Genomic DNA, 22,470 nt, shown 5'->3' on the forward strand with positions numbered 1-22,470 from the left:
ATGAACTTGTTTGAGACTGAGAGAAAAGAAGCTGATTTAATGTTACAGGGCAGTACATGCAGTACAGAGGCTGCACTACCTTTCACAAAGGACAGAATTGTGCGTACAAGGTGACTTTTTTTCTATCAATTGAGAGAGAATTACACAGATCATATGACACCATATGGAATTCTTTTTACACATAATGTATTTCCTTTACAGGCGCTGTGAAAGGCGAGGCCTACAGGGAGTCCTCTTTAGGAGGAGGGGAGAAGGAAAAAAAAGCTGTATGTATGGCGAGGAGGGACAGGGGGGGTGGGGGGGGGGGGGGGGGGGGGGGGGGGGTCGAGGGGTTTAGTGGGGCGGTCCAAGCACGCTCAGCGAAAATATGCCTCATGCACTCGTTGAACTTGGGGCCTGCGCGGGCTTCTCTCAAGGTTACAGGAGAGGCCTGTGCGGAGAGGAGCAGGGGAAAGAAACCCTGCAGCAGAAAGCAGCAGTCCACACGCAACATGGTGTGTACTGGACTCTGGTTTGTGTCGCTTTGACAAATGCTTTATTTTCAGGGGAGTTTTGTTGTGAACACTTAAATGTGTAACAATTAAAAAAAGTGGTGACACCTTTTAATAAAACTAGTCAATAGTATCCAAACAACACATTTAGGCACTGACGGACACCGACACTTACTGCAAAGTGTCTGTTACTCAGATAACAGGAGCAGCTCGCGATCACCTTTGACACCAGGTTTCCTTCCCTCCTCGGAGCCTGCCGGGACCTGGGCCGTGTATCCGCTGCCGCACCCCTGAGCCCTCGACCACACAAAGGTAGGAAGCGGCCGCCGGAGCAGGGCGCATTGTGACGAGGCCACTAAATCACCTCTCGTTTTATCCACCGCTGTTTACGCACGTTTTCGCCGGAGGAAACCATAAAGACAACAAGGCCTAGTAAAGCGGCTTGCTGGAGAGAAGGGAGCACAGGCTGTTAGCTAATTGAATGATATGGATAGTTAGATATACAAGCTTTTGAAGTGACACATGTGCGCAGAAAATAAACTGTAATATCTCGTATAATAGCACTGCGATAAATACAGCTTATTTTACTTTTTGGTGTTCAATATATGCCAGAGACCTGCTGATTGACTCATGTAACTTTTAAAATCAAAACTTTAAGCGATGCATAACATTTAATTATGTCTATGTCTTTGTTAATCCGACTAATTCATGGCTGAATTGTATAAGATGACAAAGATGTAACTATAATGTATCCATGGTCTTGATTTCATGACCATGAATCACTGCAATGCACGGTAATTGCATATGTGATGGTGCACAGCATTCAGGACTGTAAAATCAACATGTCAGCAGAGGGGTCAAAGGGCAATAGGTAGTAAATGCTCGGCTGAATGAATTGGTCACTTGCCTTTCCCCAAGAATTAGGAGGCCATTAGCACCTCGTAAAAAAGGGCCACTTCTCTGTTTTACAGCAGATTAGGCCGGCTTTCATACAAACAGCCAAGCAAAGAGATTCAAAGCTATCACGCAAGAGTGTGGAAAACAGGGTTCTGGCATATGTAGAAGCAGAAAGCCACAGAGGAATTATGTCTGCATAGCCTACTTCAATGCACAGATATTACTTTGATATGAGCTTATACAAGGCAGCAAAAACACTTCTTTAAAGTCACTTATTTTCCAATAAAAAAACAAAACAAATTAGCAAGAGATGAAGTGGGTCATTCTCATGTCTTGATTAAAGTAGGCCTCAGCTTTGCCCAAGTGGCCGAGCGGCAGACTGCAAGTTCAAGTATGGCGCGCAGTGAAATGCCTTATCAAGACGCTTTCGTAAACAAGAGGAGGGAGGGAAAAGAAAATTTGCCAAGCATAATAAAGGGAGCTTCAAAGCAGCCGTAAGAGAAGAATCAGTCGGAGTATTAGAAGCCACTTGGGGTTGTCAATGTGATGGCTTAGATGTCACTGGAGAACATCTTCATGGACGTAAAGCGGGCAAACAAATTAAGAGGGATGAGCTCGCACTTGGTGGATTAGTTTTAGATTTATGGAGGCAACTCAGAGCCGGAGCGGAGCTGGGAGAGAAAACAAGTCTGTCAAAGCTGAGACGACGTCCACATAGTTTACACTGACTTAACCACCTTCCCACATTTGTTGATGAAAATGACTGAAGTCGAAGCGTGTAGCACAATGAGAGGCATTTTATAGAGTTATTAGGCTGTGGAGTCGTTCCAACAAAGAGTATCTGAGGGTACATTACAAACCGGCTCGACTTGACAGAGCACTTCTCATTAATGAAGACAGCAACCTCATTTCCCTTTGTTAACCTTGGCAACTGTAGTACAGTCTGTTTGGTAAATACAAGAGTATGACAGCGTGTGTGTGTTGTGTGTCCCGATAGCGGGTTCTGCATACTGAGCAGCAGTCCTGCCGCAAGCACTCTCGATCCCATGGGCAATTCATAAGAAAAGGGTGTGGTGCAGGTGCTACGTGAGGACTGTGGGGGAACCTATGGCCTAAACTTAATGTTAAGGCCGTGGAGCTTGTTGGCGTCGATGCAGAGCAACTCACGAGCATGTAACCTGAATGGCAGAGGGCGCAAAATTCACCTCCAATGAGAAAACATACGAGCAGGCCTCAAAACGTTTCGTGCCTTGATGACTTAAGCAGTTGAATTTCACTCTTGGCCGCGGCCCGAGACGCTCAGCAACTCAAATGTGAGACGATGGGAAATGCACATGCGAGGGTATTTTTAGACCAGTGCAATTTCCCTGTGACACATTTACTGCAAAGGACCTCAAGAGTGATAACATGCCCAGACCGCAGTGTGCTGAGGAAAAGTGACAGTGATACTTGCTGCCACAGGAGAGACAGGCCAATTAATGCCAAGAAGAAGTCCTCCAAGTACAGCCCCTCTGTATAATCCCCCCAACCTACTTTGTGGGGGGAGCGTTCCCGCCTTTTGCTGATGTGTGGATCATTAATCACATTTCTTATCAAATGCACGTCCCTCGCCACAAATATTCAATCCCAAAACTCCGAGCTATGTGTGTCAAATGCTCCTCTTCACCCGAGCGAGCTACTCAGACTTTCCATGACCAATCATCAAGAGAGATGAGCTGGTTAAAGTGAATGTAATGTTTATTTTGTGAGAAAAAAAAGAAAAGAAAATCAACAGTGCTAAATCTGGAGACTTTTGAGTGCCTTCAAGTACCTCCACACAAGTATTTCAGTGCTACCATGTGAAAATGCACTTACTCATTAAAAAGAGGAAAAACGTGTGATGGCTTTAACTCCAATTTAGCCAATTCCACTTAAAGCCGGGCTCGCAAAATTCTCGCTCAGCACGCAGAACTGGCACTTGAGACATGAAAGGGCAGCTGCGACGTTTGGTTTACATTATATCTTAGTGGTTTCCACATTGTGGCCAGGGGATAAGCATCAGGAGAGGTTTATCTCTGTCACTGTGCTCTATGGAATATGTAAACACTATGTGTAATCAGCGCTGCAGTGAAATGGAGTGCAGGGGGATGTGTGAGAAAGTGAAGTGCTTTAGGAATAAGCCGCCATCTTACTCCTTGAGCTCGGGCGAAGATGGCACATGGGAAGCAAAGATGCAGAGGGTCGAGCACTATTTGTCGGGTCTATACAACTTTCATCCACTTTTAAGTCTGATGCAAGAAGTATTGTTGGTAACTTCGGCATCAACTTTTACTGAAGACCTCCTCTCTCATCTCCTCCTCATCTCCTCTGTCTCTTTGGCATCGCTCTCTCACTATGTCTTTGTCCCCGTCACCCACCCCCGCGAGGCCGCGCCGCCCCCTTTTTGCAGAAGACGGGCTCCTCGTTTTAGACGCGGAGCCTCTCTCCCTCTCGTCTAGAGCCCAAGTTTTAATATGGTGTCCAATCAAAAGTGATTAAGCATCGCGGAGCACAAACAATGCTGGCCCTTAAATCTCTGTGAACCCTCTTTCACTGGAGCGAATGAAAGAGCACTCTGTCTGCAGCAGCAGATGACAGACGCGCGCTTGAAGATAAGTCTTCTCCATGAGCCCTTATCCTTCGAACACCCCGCCGTCGTACGACCAAAAGAAATACATAGAAAAGATTACAAACACGGCCGCATGGGATCCCACCTTCAGGGGCTTCAGTGGGGGTATTTTCCCAGTAAATGTTCCCTTTACAGCAGAGTGCCTTGAGATGATACCTAAACCCAGTGGCACCAGACAGGCAGAGTTGAGTGCGTGAGCCACCACGGATAGCTCAGCTGAAAGGAATTCGGTCGAGCGTGGAAGAAAAAACACAAACTTACATGCACATATGAAGACAAAGACAGTGCAGGGAACGCAAAAGAACACGCAAAGAAGAACAAGTCCTTGCTAATAATATCTGTATTTCTCATGAGAAAAGAATTATTCCCCCCAAAAAAACTTTTTTAAACTTGGCAAAATTTCCCTAAAATCATCTTGTCTCGCACATAAATTACCAACAATCACAATGCATGATGTATGCCGCGTGTAACGCTATACCCTGAACTAATGCGTTAGTTGCATGTGGTTCCTTCAAGACATATGGCAGCATGAAGGTATAAAAGACGCTGGATACCGGGGGCAGCAAACAAACGCCAAGAGGATACTGTTCATGCTGGCCCTTTTAAAAAAACGCAGAGAGCAAGAGTAGTGTTGCAGCTTACAATGACATGGCAGCAGGACAAATGTTTCATCATTAATATAAGATGAACATGAGACAGTGTTGCGTAAATAGTTTTCAGCTCATGTAATGTAATCTTACATCTGCTAAGCTTCCATTTGTTGTTGGGAGAAAACACTGGCTGGGTACGGTCCCGCCTGGGTCTAACAATTAAAATTAGATGTTTATTCTTCATAAACCCAAACAACTTTGCATCCACATCATTAAAATACAACAACATGCAAAATGGAAGCATTAACCGCACACACATGCAGACGCATTTCCAAAGTTGAAACAGAGAGGAGCAGACGAGCGTCATCACTCAGGGGTCGTGAGAGGGAGGAGCTGGTGCTATGACAACAAGACATCAGCCGTCTGCAGCCTGCTGCCGTCAACAAGTCAGCGTGAGCACTACCATCTGACTGGGCTTTCCTGACACTGCCCCCATGCACTCAGCCAAAACTAGCTATTGTTGCTGCTGCTGCTGCTGTTGATGCTGGCTCCTGCTTTCAATTTCACTAGAATGGGCCAAGTAATGGCTTCAGCATTTTGTGGTCTTGCCGACACATATGGTCCATGTAGCGATCTGGTCCTGTTTTTTTCCCCCCCACCTCTTCCCATTGATGGGTTTTTTTTGGGACGTGTAGGGGAGATGTGGGCAGAGGGAGACCGACACACAGCCCCAGGGTGCTGGCCACAGTTATGGGGAGGAGGCATGCACGGGCCTTGTTATGACTGCCATGTGGATTGGGCTCCATCGGGTCACTGCTGCAATCAGAGTGTGGGATCGGCCAAATAGTGCTTGTTCACTCGTACCAGCAGGGTTCAGGTCTTCGCGTTCAAGAAATAAAACGTGCAGGAACTCTTGTTATCTACAAAAAAACTCCCTGTTTAAACAAGTCACACACTATAGTCGAAAAAGGTTAAGCTTCCTTCCCAAGGATACTTTAGCAGATATGACCATATGAGGAATAAACCCTAGACCTTCAATTAGGCTATCCATCCATTAACACAAACAGCCCCCTAGAAATAATCATTACATAAAAAAATTCTAAAACTCAGAATAACCATATTAACCTTCTCTTTATCACTTACTGTACGTCACCGCTAATGTCGTCGCTGGTGATTAGGCTACCGCTGCTGTTGGCCCTATCTGGCTGTGTGACCTAGATTAAAGGTTATTTGCTCAAGTCGCAGAGGTTTGCTCCTTCGGCTCACCCTTGTTGGGTTTCCTTATCTGGTTTTGGCTGGACAAATCTTGAGACACAAAGCGCCCATTTTGTGCTCCTCTCTGGAGATCCTGTTACAGTGTACCAGACACGGAGCGGTCCACCAGCGGTGCCTCTGGGAGCGTTTGGCGGTGGGGTTGCGCTTTTAGCTGCTTCCTCAACTTCGAGCATATGATACGTGTGCACCCCTCTTTCGTCTCAAAGCGCGCTTCTTTGTGCGACTGCGCAGTAAAACGACGGCGGGGGTCAGATGATGTCATGATGAGGCAATTCAGATAGAGCAACCTCCTGTTCCCCGTTACCAACTAAAGAAAATATACAAGTGGAATTGAACAGATTCCCCAAAGCCCCACAGTTCTGACTGCTATGGTAATTACAATATTGCTCAAGCACATTCAGTGCATTACAACTTCAGATGAACCAGGTTATTTTCTGGTCAGTTTCCTGGAAAGTTCAATTTGTGATTCAAAATATAAATTTACAGGATTATAAAAATAATCCTGAACCAAAACATGACAAAAATAATTCTTGGATATGAAGAAAAATATTGTTGTTTGTCCCTGATGGAAATAACTGAGCCTCTCTACCCGGCTACACACATGCACAGTGAGTGTGTGCAGATGCCTTGAGGTTGATCTGGTGGCCTTATTCCTCCTGTGCTCTAGAAGTACAAGTAAAGAGCGAGAGAGGCAGTGAGAAAATGAGGGAGAAAGAGAGAGACAGGGAGAGGGAGAGAGAGAGAGAGAGAGGGAGAAAGAAAGAGTAGTGTTCGCTGACCTCATTCTGACAACAAGCCCGGGAAGAGCCTTTCCCTGGAACTGTTTCGCAACACCACTGTTGTTTATACAGGTGGTGGGTGAGTCGAGCGAGATATGCAGAGAGCATGCATTTTGCAACACCTCATTATGGATACTAAACACAGGCAGCGTGTCGAATCACACGGGCACAAGCGCTCTGTACCAAAAATGTGACTCGAGTGTCATTTCGTTCGTGGCATTCGCAGCGAGCGCGTCATTTTCAGAGGCGGCGGCCAAATCATCGCTCTCTGTTTGAATTTCAAAGTCTAGCTCCTTCTGCGGCGATCCAAGTGCTGTCAAACACCACTATCTTTGGGTATCGTCCAGTGTAGTGCTCGCCTCCTGGAACGGAGGCCTCTGGTTGGCTCGTATGTTTTGGCCGCGGCGCAGTCTCCTGCAACAACATCCTTTTGGCCAGAGTTCAGGCCCGTGGAAGGGCTACAATAGCCCAAAGGTGGCTGCCCAGACCGTTGTTTATGCAACAGCGCACTACTGCCAGGTTAAAGGGAAAAGTGGATAAACATGGAAGGCCGCACAGACAGAGTCATGCTTTCTCAAGCACAAACAGCAGATTTTATTTTTTCACATTGCACATTTTAAAAACTAATCTCTTTGTAAAATGCTCCTGGTTTCAGTTTAATTGGACATATAAGAATAAGGCTGTTCATAAATTATATATTGTAGGTGATGACCTATGACTTAGAATGTGTTTTGAAAAAGAAATCACAAAACTTTGCAGTCAGACGAAAGGAAAATCAGGCTACTTAACCAAAAGCCATTTAATTTAAATAAAATTGTAAGTTAATGTAGCGCCAACCATCTTATTTTCCCACTAACCAGCGAGGTGAACCAAATCCATTTAAATCTGAGAGAGAGATCCACACAACAGCTGCTTGGTAAACATACCAAAGTAATTGTGTCAAATGCCTTACTTTAACACAGATTAAATGCAATTAGAAGCTGTTTATCTAACCACAACAGGTCTCTCTGCCAAACGAAAACCCTCTGTCATTGTTTCGAGCAGTTCTACTCAGAGGGATTACAGCTGGGAGCATGATGACTTTTTTTTTTTTTTCAAAAGTCGCTTCCTTATGTACAGGAAGGAACATTTATACAAATAAAGCACACGCTCATTGCATAGGAAGACTATAGGGACGAGGGGGGAAAAAAAAGGTCGGTTGGCTAAGGGTCTTCTGAGGTGAATATGTGGAATTTAGGTCAGTGCAGCCGAGACGTTTAACCAGCTCAAGCCGCTGCAGCCTGGGTGGAAATAGCATGGGAGGCCAGGGAGAGGGAAACCAGTGCGTCACAGCTCCCGGCCCGATTCCAGCCCCCCACCCCTCCCCACCCGACGCAAACAAGAGCCATAACTTCCCTAATGATCCCAGATCATGTACGCCTCGCACACATTCCGCCAACGGGGAGCGCCTTCCTCCTCACCTTTGACCTCAGAGTGGGTGTGCCTACCTTCGACTGTGCCACGGCGTTCAGGGCGTGCGGGGCATGGCGCTAATGTGGCGGACTGAACAGTTGGCGAAGAATTAATCTTTGTGAAGTCTAAGTGTACAATTGTGGAGAAAAAAATCTTTAATCCAAGTGTACACAAGCTCTTACTGCAACACCCCTAAAATCTGCAAAATCCTTTTTAAGACCTAACAAATCTCTTAATATGTTTGATATTTGCCAGATCTTGCACACTCCTGCTCTCTTTTTCAGTTGCCCTGTTGCACACAATTTCGCTGTGACACACACTCACACTCGCACACACACACACACACACCCACACATTGTAAACAGTCTTTATTGAGACGTGAGTGCTTATATAAACATAGACAAGCCCTATTGAGGGTCTGGGCCGGGGTTGAACAATAAGAGGGGGAAAGTTGCTGGACGTTCCTCACAGACGGTGTGTACAAAATCCAATTATCAGAGCCACGGCATTAACATTCCAGCAGTCTGGCAGGTGACGGCTCCGTCTTTTCAGCTCCCCAGCCACCCTCCTCCTCCGCCCTCACACGGCCAGCATGGGACAGAGTCGCCCGGCAGCACCTCGACAATACACGCACACACACACACACACACACACACACACACACACACACACACACACACACACACACACACACAAGCAGCCCTCTGCAGCTCCCCCCTTTCTAGGATCCCCCCCATGTATTGAGACATATATAGAGGGAAGAAGGCAAAGAGTGGGGGGGGGTAGTTTTGTGGAGGGGGGTCTGCCAGCGACACTGGTCTTTTCTTTAGGAGATCAGCGCGACCGGCCTCGCAGGCAGTATCAGTCAATGGGGCATTCTTCTCTCTGTCTCCGGGTGAGAACATGTTGATCGCTGATAACACTGCTTTGATTGCCATAATGGGGAAACCACTTTTTTTTGTTTTGAGCGTTTGCCTCCAAACAGTGAGAGCTTTGTCGGCGCGGGGGTGATGTTCGTGGCACACAAGATGCCGATTAAGAAAAGGTTTAACGGTAAAACAAAAACGATGTTCTTGGCTGCAGCGGGAGTCGATAATGGATTAAAATACATTTCTGCGCCTTTGGGCCTCTTCAGATACAAAAAAAGCAATTGAACCAACCCGAGGACCCGAACACTGCGAGCTGAAAGTTGAACCCTGCATGCATTTAAAAAACATTGCTATATATATAGTTTTAAAACACAGACTTTATATTGTGAGTTGGTTAATTATACCCTCTATCTCCGATAATAAGCCTATGTACCTTCTTCAAGTATTAAACCCTCTGGGCATATGAAGCTCGGGCCATCGGGCATCATTACCAGTTGTTCTTTCCTTTGCTTTACATACAGTACATGTAGTTCTTATCACTATGGGATGTGGTGTACGTGAAAGGGCACATGTTATATACAGCGCCTCTGCCTGGTGTCCTACCCTGTACCCTTGTCAGGTCCTATATATGGTATGTACATCTGGCACACATTCTGATCTTTCCATCGTGTCATCCTTTCTACACACTGTAACAAAAGGCTGTAAGAGATACAGACACTATGGTACATTATGGTACAGGATGCAGCAAGTTATTATTTATATTATGGATTCATTTACTTTTAATTTGAATGCTATTTACAAAGAAAATAGTGAAAATATCCATCGTAATTTCCCAGAGCCCATGAAGATATCTCTGACCAACAGGCTTAAGAGAATTTGATTTCTAAAGATTAAAAAACAGAACAAAGAAGCAATTCTGTTTGACATTTTTACATTTTAACGATTTATCAATTATCAAAACTGAAATAGCTTTTTGTCGACCGAGTCACCAACTACTCGCATCAGCACTACAATATAATACATGATGATTGCTGCATATTCCTAATGCCCTGTCAACACACACCCTGAGCTATGTCCATTGTATATATATACATACATATAATATATATTAAAATTATGATATATAATTATAAACATTAAAGAGAGATGTGATAAGGTATGTCAACAATCATTATGTACATTTCGGGGTAACAGAGTGTATTAAATGGTTTTATATGTTATCTGCAAACAATGAATATTTAACATCATTATGTTTAATCTGACTTCAGGCGCTTTTATTTATTTTCTTTAATAAAGTCACAGTGTTAAAGAAACACATCTTGACATTTTTCAGTTTTTACTCCACTTTTGGATTCACCTGCCCTCCTTATATATAGCTACCAGTAACTCCTCTACTTTGTCCCCCAACAACACAACTTTTTTTGCTTCTGTTTCTCCCCCGTCTTTGTGTTTCACTGTCCTCCTGCGCAGCGAGACGCAAGTCAAGTGTCTTGTGGCTTTCTCCACCCTCACCAGAAAGCCTGCACGCAGTTAATTATTCTTGGATGGCGGATGAAAAAACGGAGATCTTTTCTTCTTTCTTTTTTTTTTTTTTCATTAGCTCAGCAGCGGTTTCCCATTCATAATAGTTGGCACTGGTTTCGCACTGCCTGCCAGAGCTCACACCCCAACCATTTTCATTTTCCTTCATCCGTTTGTTTCATTCATGTCATAGATTTGGCAGGGGCCCCGCACCGTTTTCCTGGTGGCCATCGACCCTTCAGCACTCTTCTTTTGAGTGTCAGGCTCCTGTTTGTGCATCAGAGTGAAGAATCAGAAGGAAACAGCAATTCACACTGGTTTGCATCCAAGTGACATCTTGAAAATTGCATTATTTCCACTTTGGTCTTATCAGTTGAAATCTAAAATTGAATTTTAGCAGGGCTGTGAAAAGCACTCATGACGTACTTTTGGGCAGAGAGAAGGACTTCACACATTGAAACCTATCCTGGAAAAGTGCATGGATTTTGTTTTTAGTAGCAGTGTTTTTTTGTAAAAAAAAAAAAAGCAGTGTTTTTTTGTAACTCTGGATAAATCCAGAGTTACAAAAAAACCATGAAGTAAAGAGTGTGGGTTAACATCCCCCTGCCTTCTTATTGTAAATTATCCTATAAGACTGCAGAGGAAGTGAATGCTCTCTCCCCCACACTTGATGTGCATTAAACAATGCATCGAGCTATACGAGGCCCAAAGAAACAGCAGTTTATCATCATGCAACTACTGGAAATATGCACACTGACAGGAAAGCTACATCACACATACATTCAAATGCAAACCCACCTGTTGAGCCCCTCGCTTTGCTAAATCTATCAGCTGCATGCATGAGTTTTAGTGCATTCTCTCGAGCTGAATTTGCACGTGAGCTCATATGTGCATGTGATCATCTGAGTCCAAACGCTCAAATGTACCGTACACACTCTCAAGGCTGCAACCTAATCCCAGTGAACTCCTAAGTGACAAATAAAACCCAGGCTCTTTAGCGTCGGGAACCAGGATTGTCAGCACGGAGACAAACAAGGTGACTACCGTGTCTCCACCAACGCCTTGTGGCCTTCGCCACCTCCAATCTGAATGGAGTTAGAGGCTGGCGAGCTGGAGCGCAGGGTAAAAGAGTCTCCTGGGGCAGTTGGCTCGGCAAGCGGGACCAGAGGATGGCTGCACCGTGGATTAGGGCCCCACAGTGGTCCATTGTTAATTGGGCGCCATGTGTGAAAGCAACAGAGAGATTAGTTTGTACAGCTGCTGCCATTTGTCATAACTGCCCTTAACAAGACACACATGGCAAACCAAGTTACAGCCAGTGGTTTTACAGAAAAAAAGGGGAGAGAAAATGTCTAGTGAGCATCTAATAGTTTGTAAAACAGAGCTGCATAAGCAGATAAAGATGTTCTTGGGAAACACCACGCAGACTCAGCTGGGATCCCATAAGAGATGATGAGTTTGAGCATTACTCATTTAGCCATCTGTAGGTCAACTGGGGCCATTATCATAACTGCTTAAAAAGCTCTGTTAAGCCTGTAGAAATCCCAGACCACAGGTTGCAAACAACTCTGTGAAAACAATGAGGGAAGATCAACTATTACATCACGGCCCTACTGGACACAGTTCAAATTATCCAGGGTCTGCGTTTTATTAGACAGGCATCAGTGGGACAACAAAAGAGCTAGTGACTGTTATAGCCTGCTGACCCCTCGTTGGCCAAACCTCCCTGGTAATGTAGGCGTTTTAAGAGCGGGATGGTGGAGTAGAGTTATTTTTTGGTAAGAATCCACAGTGTAATTGTGGGTTGTAGGTCTGAGCACATGTTGGAGGCCTAATTACAATCTTGACATGGTAAATCCGGAACAAGCTTTTAAAGCAGCTCTCACTTTCAGTTTTTTTCTGCCCGCCAGACGCTCGAGCACCGCTGTTGTTGAGGGGCTGCGGTTCATAGAATCTAAATGTAGTCTTTTTGAGCTGAAGTGAGCAATAATCTGCAGCGTGTGTGCAGTAAATGACTTCATGATTTTGTTTTTCTGCATGCACGTGTATCTGGGCGTATGAGTGTAAACACGTGTCCCCATGTGTTTGCATGTAAAAAAAAAAATTTGAAGGGTTTTTCAAAAAAGTCGGCGCAGCTAAAGCTACCAGCTGCAGCCTGGTGCCAGTTGAGAGAGTTGGGGCAATTTGAAAAGAATTCAAGCTATCTGGAGAGCGATCATATAGGCATTTCAGAAGACACCATGGTAACAAGGCCTGTTCTTTCCCCAGTAAAAGTAATGGGCTTCATTAACCATCCTGCTGGTGCTGCTGCAGACTTTAATCACAAGATCCAGACAGCACTGGATGAGATTGTCCAGTTTCGGAGGCCAAACTATTTCATCATTGCTAAATCAGAAAAGTGTTTCCCACTAGATAAAAAGAATCAAAATATTTAAATCCAATGAGATTAGTCATGGCAATAGGGATTAGTGTTAAATCTTACTGTTTATCTCTGTGACAAACTTCAACAGCACAAACTTTGGCAAAAGTTTTCGTTTTATACTCGGTTTGCTGTATTAATGCCTCACTACAAAGATTTAATGTGAAAACCAAATCTCTGGTTACACATACGATAATTTTTTTTTGGAAAGGCGATTTCAAACTCAACCAATCTCTGTCCACACGAGCATTTGGCTCTGCAGCAGTTTCAATCACCTTCCGTACAAACATGCCTGAAAACGCATATCACGTGACCGCCCACGTACGTTGCGCATGCACGTGCCGATGTAAACACGAAGCATTCGATTGTTAGTTGCAGATTGACTCCTACACATGCAAGAAGTTATATCACGGTTAAATGCTGAATTTAACTGCACAACAGCTGTTAGCAACGTCAACAGGGTCAGCAATGCTTTTAATCGATTATCCATGTTGCGCTCTGCACTGATAGCCGAGGACGAAGCCGGCTGTTTTCTTCCGGAAGCGGGTCCTGTGATAGGAGCCTGACGAATCAGCAAAGGCTACGCCATAACCGAAAAGATCGAGTAGCAGTATGGATGTAGCCTTAATCTAATGAAAGAAGTCAAGGCAAAAGGGAAGTCTTGTTAGAGTTCAATTCAACATGTGTAAACAAAATCTGTGTAACGAAATCTAAAATTTTCATTCACAGCAATTATCATTTGCTGTGGAATTTCTGTCTCATTTCTTTATGTGAAATCTTCAACGGGAGAACATTTGGAAAAGGTGCATTCCACAATTTTTAAATGTATTCACTCCATCACGTTGCTGTTTTAATGCCTGGATTTAAAGACGCAGTGTGAGAACCAAATCTCTCTGTCACAATGGAGGAAGTGCTTGTATAGAAAATCTGTAACATCTGCTGGTTTGGGAGTCCTGAGATATGAGATTTCCATGCTGTTGCAATCAACATCGTGTCCATATTTCCTCTCCTCCTGCCACTCCCTCTATACGGCTCACTTTAATCACATACAGCCCCAATGTTGCCTTTCGTAAACGACAACATGTTTGTTAGTGCTAAAAATGTAAATGCTTGATTTTCTTACCCGACTTGCCTTTTTTTTACTGTTCTATAACATTTCTTACAAACAAGCTGGGGGGGTCGCACTGTTTACTACGCCAAATATTATGGCATCTTCTGCTGATCGAGAGTTGGTTTCTAAATTTGGGAGCTTTTTTCAGACGTGGACCTGACATATGCGAGGGAGGAGTGGAAACTCTTTGGCTCGCTTTGACAACTCAATGGGGCGCTGATGAATCCGTCCCCGAGCAGGCCATTCCCAAGCCCCAGACGCCACATCCCTACTTTGACCCGCTGCACTGACATTGGGGAGAAATCCTCTGGGGATTCAACGCCAACCCCCCAACCCTAAAAAACTGCAACGCGCCCACCCAAAAAGTACATTTCGTGCTGCACCGCCAGGCCTTTCTCTCTCTCTCTCTCTGTCCCGCTCAGGTCTCGTCGAGCCAACAGTGATGAGACGTACTGTACCCGCAGACAAAAGAAGAGACAACCATCACTCTGGGCCACTGATCGGCCCTGTCTGGACTGAAAAGACTTTGATGGGGCAGAGCGGGGCGGGGGGTGCTGCACACAGAAGTTAGTGTCTCCTGGGCAACCACTCTGATTGTCTGTCCCTGCCCAAAGTTCCCCATCACACCCCACCAACTACCCCTTCTCATTTTTTTTCTCCCCTTCATTGGTTCCTAACAAGCCTTCTTCCTGGGTAAAGGGGAATGGCTTTTTACATGAAAGTCTCAGTCTTGCACTTGAGGGTGCCTTTCTCTCCAGGCTGAGTTGTAAAAAAAAAACGCAATGTAAAAAAAAAGATGAATCCTCAATCTAAAAAAAACTAACTTTCTCTCGTCTGGAATTAAATCCTTGTTTCCACTAAAGACCCTGCTCACTAACATAAAGTTGTTCTGGCAGTTACTCTTGTGTGATGTTAAAGTGAAGAGAGGGGAGCAACTGGATGGAGAAACTCAGGCAGCAGGGAGAGCCTGCTTTGTAAAAGCAGGACAGTGAGGTACAGTGTAGTGCCTGGGATAGGGGGTGAATGTACCCATTTGTCTTCATTTGGGAGGACCGGCAGACAGGGTGGGGGTGGGGAATCTATCCGCGAGGAGTGGGAGGTGCCGGTCCTCCAGTCAAGTGGCCTCAGGGGGATTTGAAATGCATTTGGGGTCCTCCCCAAAAGCCTGGGAAAGTGTGGTGGAGCTGAGATCTTAACCATAGACTAATGACACAAACTGCAGTGTAGACACCGACGCAAAACCGAGTCTCCTGCTGAAACACACAAGAAAAGCCCTTTTGGACACAATGCCCGAGCCTCAGAATGCCGGAGAAAGGTCTTGTCTCCTTTTTTTTGACGGATGCAACAGTGCAAACTGTGACACAAGCGAATTAAACACACTGCAGCCGAGCAAAAAGAGAGTTGTAAATTTTGCAGAGAAAGAAAGCATCCACATTTCTCAGTGGCCTCTGCTCCGAGTTGCCTTGTTTCCATGGAGATTTATGTACACATGGCACACAAAAGAGGGCTAAGGAGGTAACACGGCCTGTTTAAGCCTTGAGGTATTTGCTCGAGCAAAACCCTGCTGCTAATAACACAAGCTTCACACTGAGCCAGGCAACCTGGATGCACTGCACCCAGGTTGGTGTTTGAGAAGGAGCAGGAGGGGAGAAAGAAGAAGGCAGAGGAAAGTCAGACGGAGATCACAAACAACCAAAGATCCCGGGGAGGAAGCGAAGGCATTCAAACAGAAAGAACTGACGCAAGAAAGAAAGAGAGAGGAAAAAAAGGAGGAGCGCAAGAAAGAAAGAAAGAGAGAGAGCGAGAGAGAGAGAGAGAGAAAGAGAAATAGAGAGAGAAAAGAAGAAGAAGCAAAGACGAAAGCAAGAAGTAAGCAAGAAAGAAAGATCACTGCAAAACATAAATAGCTCCCGGGTTAAGAGAAAAAGGACCGGGAAGACATTTAGTGGGAAGCGGAAATCAATAAGGCAAGCGGTGAAGCTGGGAGGGAGTTCTAAGTGGATTAGATTGAGAGAATGTGTTCGATAGGTTATGGCTCTGAGAGAGAGGTAGCCAGACACCGCAGGCTCTATTGCATACTAATAAGGGAGCCAGAATGGAAGCTAAGCACAGGGTTGTGCAGTTCACTCTGAAGAGTTTTTCTATATGGCTCTGGAGTCATCGGTTAAGGCTTTTCCCAGGGTTTTTTATTTTACGGTCCCGCTGAATCTGCTCTGAACGTACGCGCTTAAAATTTATGTCCGTGAATAAAATTCCACACAGCTTTTGAAAGAGCCATCCCTGAGATTTTCTTTCCCAATATCATCTCCCTCGGAAAAAAAAACTTCAAATTAAAAGGAAGCTGAATAACTCGACTTAACCAAAATAGAGAGAAGGCAAACAGTAGCGTCCTTAACGCTGTGTGCTTACAACAAGTTTTGTTTCACACTTCTGGCACAAACCCAGCCGCTATTTCTCTGGCCAAGCGCCTGGGCCTTGGGACAGCTGTCATGGTCGGAGTCTGGAACGTGAGGGGAAAGCCGGGCAGTGGGAGAAGAAAAGAGACTGGGAGCGAGAAGGAGTGAGAGAGTCATTTGGCCGGGCTGTGTGCCGCAGGGGTGATTCCTGATGGCAGAGGAGGATAAGGGGATGCAGGGAGGGAGGGATAGATGTTGTGCTTAGTCACAGACCTCCACTGTGACCCAGAAGGTCAGGCCTCTGCCACTGGCCGCCTGACCAAAGCCTCCGAGGCAGCCGGGCGGAAAACAAGATGCAAACAGCTACCACACGCGGAGTGGTGGAGCGGGCAATGGCCAGTCTTGAAGATAGGGACCAGCCAGACTACGCAGCCTGAGGGATCGGAGAGGGGAGTGAGGATATGTGGGTGTGGGGTGGTGCATGGGGTCACTGGTGAATACTCCCCCTCACTTAGGCCAGCGAACCAAGGGACCACCAGCCAGACCAGGATTGGCGGGGGAGAGGAGTAAAAACTGTTGCCAAGAGACCACCGGTGATACTGCAACCGCCGCGGTTTGACCCCGATTGAGGAGGTCAACAAGGGGGCTTACGCCTCCCTCCCCTGACCGCCATCCCCCCCAGGCAAAAAAAGTCCCTCTCCTCCACGTGCCCTGGGCCCACGACGGTGCGTTTTCACTGATCTGATTTGCTCAATTAAACTTCAGAGGACACCCGGCCACATCTCTTTGCAAAGGTCATGACCCGGGGGCCGAAGGTTAAGTCGGACACTCGTAAAACAGGGTCTCCATCAACGTGGCAGCATGTACGCAGGGGTAATCCTCCATTTGCACAAACTATCATGACAGTGTGAAAAAAGAAAAAGTTAAAAGTTGCGTTACGGATGGGGGGGTGGGGGCGGGGGTCAAGGTAATGATGTTTTACGGCCGTGTTAACTTTCAGCACCAGAGTAATGGTATCGCTGCTTGACCTTGACTTCTGCAGTCTGCCATTGGACATTCCCTTTCTGTCACTGGTTATGAGGTAATCCCCTTTCAACTCAATATGCTAGAAATGATTTGTATTTCCTAATACCACCTGCTACCACTCCTTGTTTTCTAAATTAATTTATAGCTGAGGTTGTTTAAGACCATTTCCAAGATTCCTCTAAATCTGATGACATGATTGATTATTTTTTTTAATCATAATTATTTTATCCTCACATTTTATTAATTGTGCGCATGTGTAACGAGAACAGGACATTTAAATAAGCAGATCCGAGACTTTTCAGTAAGAACAATACCTACATTCCTTCATTTGTCGTAGAGATAGTGACGAGCAGCTAAAAGCCGATTCAAGCGAGGCCCACAGTGCTCTGACATGTCCTAACATGACGATTATCTTCATGCCTTGTTACAGCTATTCCATCAATCTGTCAAACTGGATATGCAAAATATGAATCTAGTGGGCAGAGGCAATGATTTTTAAAAAAAGAATGGCACCCCTTGTTTTATCCGTTAAAGATAAAATTGGTGTTCAACGGCAGTGTGTGTGTGTGTGTGTGTGGGCGTATATGTGTGTGTGTGTGGGCGTATATGTGTGTGTGTGAGAAGCCAGGGCCCTGTATTGAACACAGGCAGCCAGTTGGCACAATGGATGCCACAACCCCCACTCCCAGCCCCCAGCCTACTTCCCAGCGGGCATTCATCTGGGCATGCACATGGGTGCTACAGCCCTGCCTGGCTAAATGCGTCTGTGCCCCAGAACAAGGGGGCTGAGTGCCCTCTCTAAATTCAACCCGCGCACTCGCTGCCAACCCGCCGACCTTTCTCAGGCAGCAGCAGCCCACCAGGATCAGGGACAAATGTGCTCCGAACTTTTTGATTTTTGCCACGAAAAAAAAAAGAACAAGAAAGAAGGGCAGGAACATATTTTGAGTTATCTAATTACACAACACAGCAGAGGTGCCAGAGAGCAGGGAGAACAATTTTTAAACCACGCTAGGGCGCTTTTATTTTTTCTAGCACCTCGCACAAACGGCAGGTTCTGTTTCGGCCAGAGCTGTTTACCACTTTCTTTGTGTTCGATTGTGTGTTTGTTTGTTTCGTGCAGTTGCAGCAGAACAAAGGCAGCAGCTTCCATTCTGCCACTGTCTAAAAAACTTTCCAACGTGCCCACTGCATTGCGGATGCCAACCAACGAATCAAAGGCACGCTGCAAGCAGACAAAGAGGGTTTGATGCCAACCTCCAAACCTCTAACAACCATTACTGGTGAGTTGCCTGCCTCCCTGGCACGGTGCAAAACAAAATGGCGCCGTGCCGCACGCTACCACACAATATGGCTGCATTGTCTGGAAGTGGGCACTGCTTGGTAGCTTGCAAAAAACGGAAAAGGAGACGGGGAAAAAAATCATCGCTTTCACTGCGATCCCGGTAAAAGAATGCTATTTTGTATTTGCCAAAGTTTCGGTGATAATCGCTGTGATGTGCGATGCGATGTTGAATGAGAACAGTATGTTCACCATCCATTTAAAACACTAAAATGAATCTTCTTGCCAATAATATGCCCTTCCTCCCGAGCGAACACATTTTTCCTAAAATAAAAGCTGGTGAAATATCGTCTGTAGCCTAAAATGCGAGCGCTAACTTACCGTCCAAATTGTGCATAATATGAAAAAAAAAAAAAAAAAAACGGCACGGGAGAAGCGTTCTCATGTTGGTGCTGAACAGTTCAAAAATGCAGCAGATGCAAACCAGAGAAGCGGTGGTGGCATCCGACAAAAGACACAAAAGAGGGTCTGATGCCAACCCCGGTGCCAGTGGCAACCATTATTGTCTCTGTGCTGTGCCTTCTGCTTTCCCTGGCACTTATCAAACACAAAATGGCGCTCAAGGTTTGATGACAATGAGCTAGCTATAGCACCGTGTCTCCCTCGATGGCAGAGCACTGGTGGTTGTTCAGTGTTGCTGCGACAGATTTTAACGGAGGGGGAATCTCACAGAGGAATACGATTGGAGAGGATTCCTATGGTGACAAGAGATTAAGGGAGGAAGTTCAAAACTAAAAGACATTAATGACTGATATTTATTTATGTGCTGCCACAACCTTGTTTTATAGGAAGCAAAAATAATCATTTTGAATGAGTGGTTCAAGGGGCCTTTAATTCAGAAAAAATTATCTAGATCTGATGTGTAAATAAGAATTAAAAAGCAGCATTGATAAGGTAATTCATCATCTATCTTAACGTTGTTTTTTTTGTGAAGTACTTGTGCAATATTTGTCTTTTTTTTTGTGTTCCTGACATCATTTTTGTGTTCCTGGCTTAAAATGTATATTTCGGAGGACAAAAAGAATGTCCTGTGATAGACTTTGGCTCGAATTGTCCGTGTTGGACATCACCTCATGTGCTCAGAATATGCCACGACATCATGAGTATGCAGGATTCTTTTGGCTGCATGTCGATGCAAAAAATACAATTATGACAATTCAATTCTGAAAAATAAAAGAAATTGCTTTAAAACCATAGTTCAGAAAAATGAGCACGCGTCAAATACTATTCCAGCACCAGGATTGTTTAGTTTTTTCAACCTCGAATTTCCCACTTTGCTGAAAAAAAGCACAATTCAGATTTCACAAAGACTAAAAGAAAAGACAGGTTTCCATTTGCTCACATTACAAGCATATCTTTCGTTTACTTAAAGAAATTACAACTGATCTTTACTGCAAATATTAATGGAGGCTTAAAGGTGATTCACACTTTGAATTGCCAAACTGGCATGACTTCTGTCAGTAATCTGTTGGTTAGTAATTTAGTTAATATGTTTGCTGAGTGTAAAGTACCTGTTTTAGGGGAATCTGATTTTAAATTGTTCTGAGGACAACAGGACAGTTTTAAAATGACATAATGTTATATAATGGGCACTATGGGGATGGAGGCTATATTTTTTAACCCAGTAAGTACAGCTTCAGATAATTTTTTTTAAATATGCTGTTTAAATACATGTAAAAAACTAAAATTACATTATGAGTTATGAGTCTGGGCTGCAACTTTACACAAATGTCTCTATTTAATACGAGCTGTGCAGTGTGTGTGTGTGTGTGTGTGTGTGTGTGTGTGTGTGTGTGTGTGTGTGTGTGTGTGTGTGTGTGTGTGTGTCGACCACAACTGAATAATAACTGATCATGAGCAGGCGCTAGCAGAGCAAAGATACATTTAAAATATGTTAGTATTGATTACAGATTGGCTTTTTGTTTCACCATGACACAGTTGAACCACATAAAAATGTACGCTGTATATTTACAGCACTAAATGTCACGGTTTTTATGTTTATGTTTCTTTTAAATATGTGTAGTGGTGATTTTTAGGCTGCCAAAAAGTAACATGTGTGACCCTTGACCTTGCCGAGGCTTCATTCACACCCACAAAGTGACACAAACACAGACAGTGTGAGCTGGAACCTACCTTGGTCCTGGACATAGTATGCTAGAAACAAGTCCAGCTCCTTGACCGATACTGTTATGTGGTGTGGCTGGACACAAAGTGCTGGGTTGGTGCAATGTAGAGACTTGACTAGGCGCTCGCCGTCTGTACTTTCCAGAGGGATGCCTTTGAAGAGGATGACCATCACCAGGTCCAGACGCCAAACTTTGTCGGCTTGCCGCAAACAGTCAATCCGGCGGATCTTGCCCTTCTGGTCCGGGTTGGACAGCACGCAACACGGGTGCTTCTTGCCCGTCACACTGAGGACAAAGTCCTCCCGGTACTCCTGCCGAATGTCCTTACGCAGCTTGGCCAGCAGCCTGGACGCCCACTTCTGCTTTACCTCGGCCTTCTCGCTCAGGAGCTCGTCCTTCACCGCACGCTCCTCATCCTTGGACATCCGCTTCTCGTGCTTCTTGAAGTACTTGCGCTTTCTGGCCTGGAGGTTGAACCACGTGTAGGCGATGGCACGGACGTGAGGGAGAAGTGCCTCGATGAAGGGATGAAATTCATCCTGGAGCATCCAGAGGGAGAGGAGAGGGAAAAGAGAAGGAGAGAAATTTTATCAGAGACTCATGTCGTCAAACGTGAAGAAGAAATATGGGTTTAGTCAGCTACTAATCTGAGGCAGAGGGGAAGCCAGACCACAAATAAACAATTCCTCATCATGAGCCACATAATTTCTTATTGGCAGTTTCAGCGGCTTTAAGTCCAGAAGTTTCTCTTCATACGGCAACAACTGATTTTACCATTCTGGATGTATTTGGATGTACTGCGGCTATGACAAGGAAATTCCACTGTTTATACCAACTGCCAGCACTACAATAGCACCGAGCCCGGTGACTGAATGCACTCGAGTCTCCGCTCTCATTTCCCGAGCATGCTCTGAGCGGGACGCCTGTGCTGCTGCTGCAACAGAGAGCATGCGCCCCTTGCAGTTGTATTTCTCTTATCAAACTATTCACAATCCAACGTGAATTTATCGCACTTTTCACGAAGGATGGAGTTGAAGCCGCGAGGGCCAAGAGGGTTTGCAGTCACTTAAATAGGAGGTTGAAGAGATTCCCATTCTCCGGGGCACTATACAAAGAGCATCGTTGTACGCATGTCGAACGTACAAAAACTGTATTAAAAACACAAGCAGAGGAGCGAGGCGGTGTGAAAGGCAACCATGTGAAAGGTATTCTACAAAGGTTAAATTAGGATTCATTCTGAAGTTTGTGCCAAATCATCTCAGGCGTTAAGGTTAACACACGGAATGACACTCGCCCAGCTTCATTCCAAAACCCTGAGGTGTGACAGTGAAAACCCTAGCCTACTTTCAAAATGCTTTCTCTTTCTTTTAATTAAATAAGAAATGTCTTTGTGAAACTTATTCTCCTCATCAATTACCAGATATTCATCTCAATTTAAGGGGAAATATTTTCAGCCCTTTTTTATATGGGTTTTCTGTGTATTAATCCTCAGTACACTCTGTTACACATAATCTTTAATTCTAAACTGA

General features: G+C 45.0%; 1 protein-coding gene and 1 long non-coding RNA gene across 12 annotated transcripts in view; one reads left to right on the plus strand and one right to left on the minus strand.

The window, feature by feature from the left end:
• LOC117752251 (nuclear factor 1 B-type-like) overlaps positions 1-22,470 on the minus strand; it is a 67,142-nt gene that overhangs the window by 41,101 nt on the left and 3,571 nt on the right. For all 11 annotated transcript variants that reach the window (XM_034569509.1, XM_034569512.1, XM_034569517.1 and 8 more), the window contains exon 2: positions 20,949-21,480. In XM_034569509.1, the coding sequence (XP_034425400.1) occupies positions 20,949-21,480 (532 nt within the window). The remainder of the gene's footprint in view (positions 1-20,948; positions 21,481-22,470) is intronic.
• LOC117752282 lies at positions 327-19,750 on the plus strand. The gene is made up of 3 exons (XR_004612026.1): positions 327-494; positions 643-803; positions 18,597-19,750. It is a non-coding gene; the product is annotated as an uncharacterized LOC117752282 (long non-coding RNA).

This window comes from Hippoglossus hippoglossus, chromosome 18 (assembly GCF_009819705.1).
Source record: "Hippoglossus hippoglossus isolate fHipHip1 chromosome 18, fHipHip1.pri, whole genome shotgun sequence".
In the NCBI taxonomy this organism is placed as follows: Eukaryota; Metazoa; Chordata; class Actinopteri; order Pleuronectiformes; family Pleuronectidae; genus Hippoglossus; species Hippoglossus hippoglossus.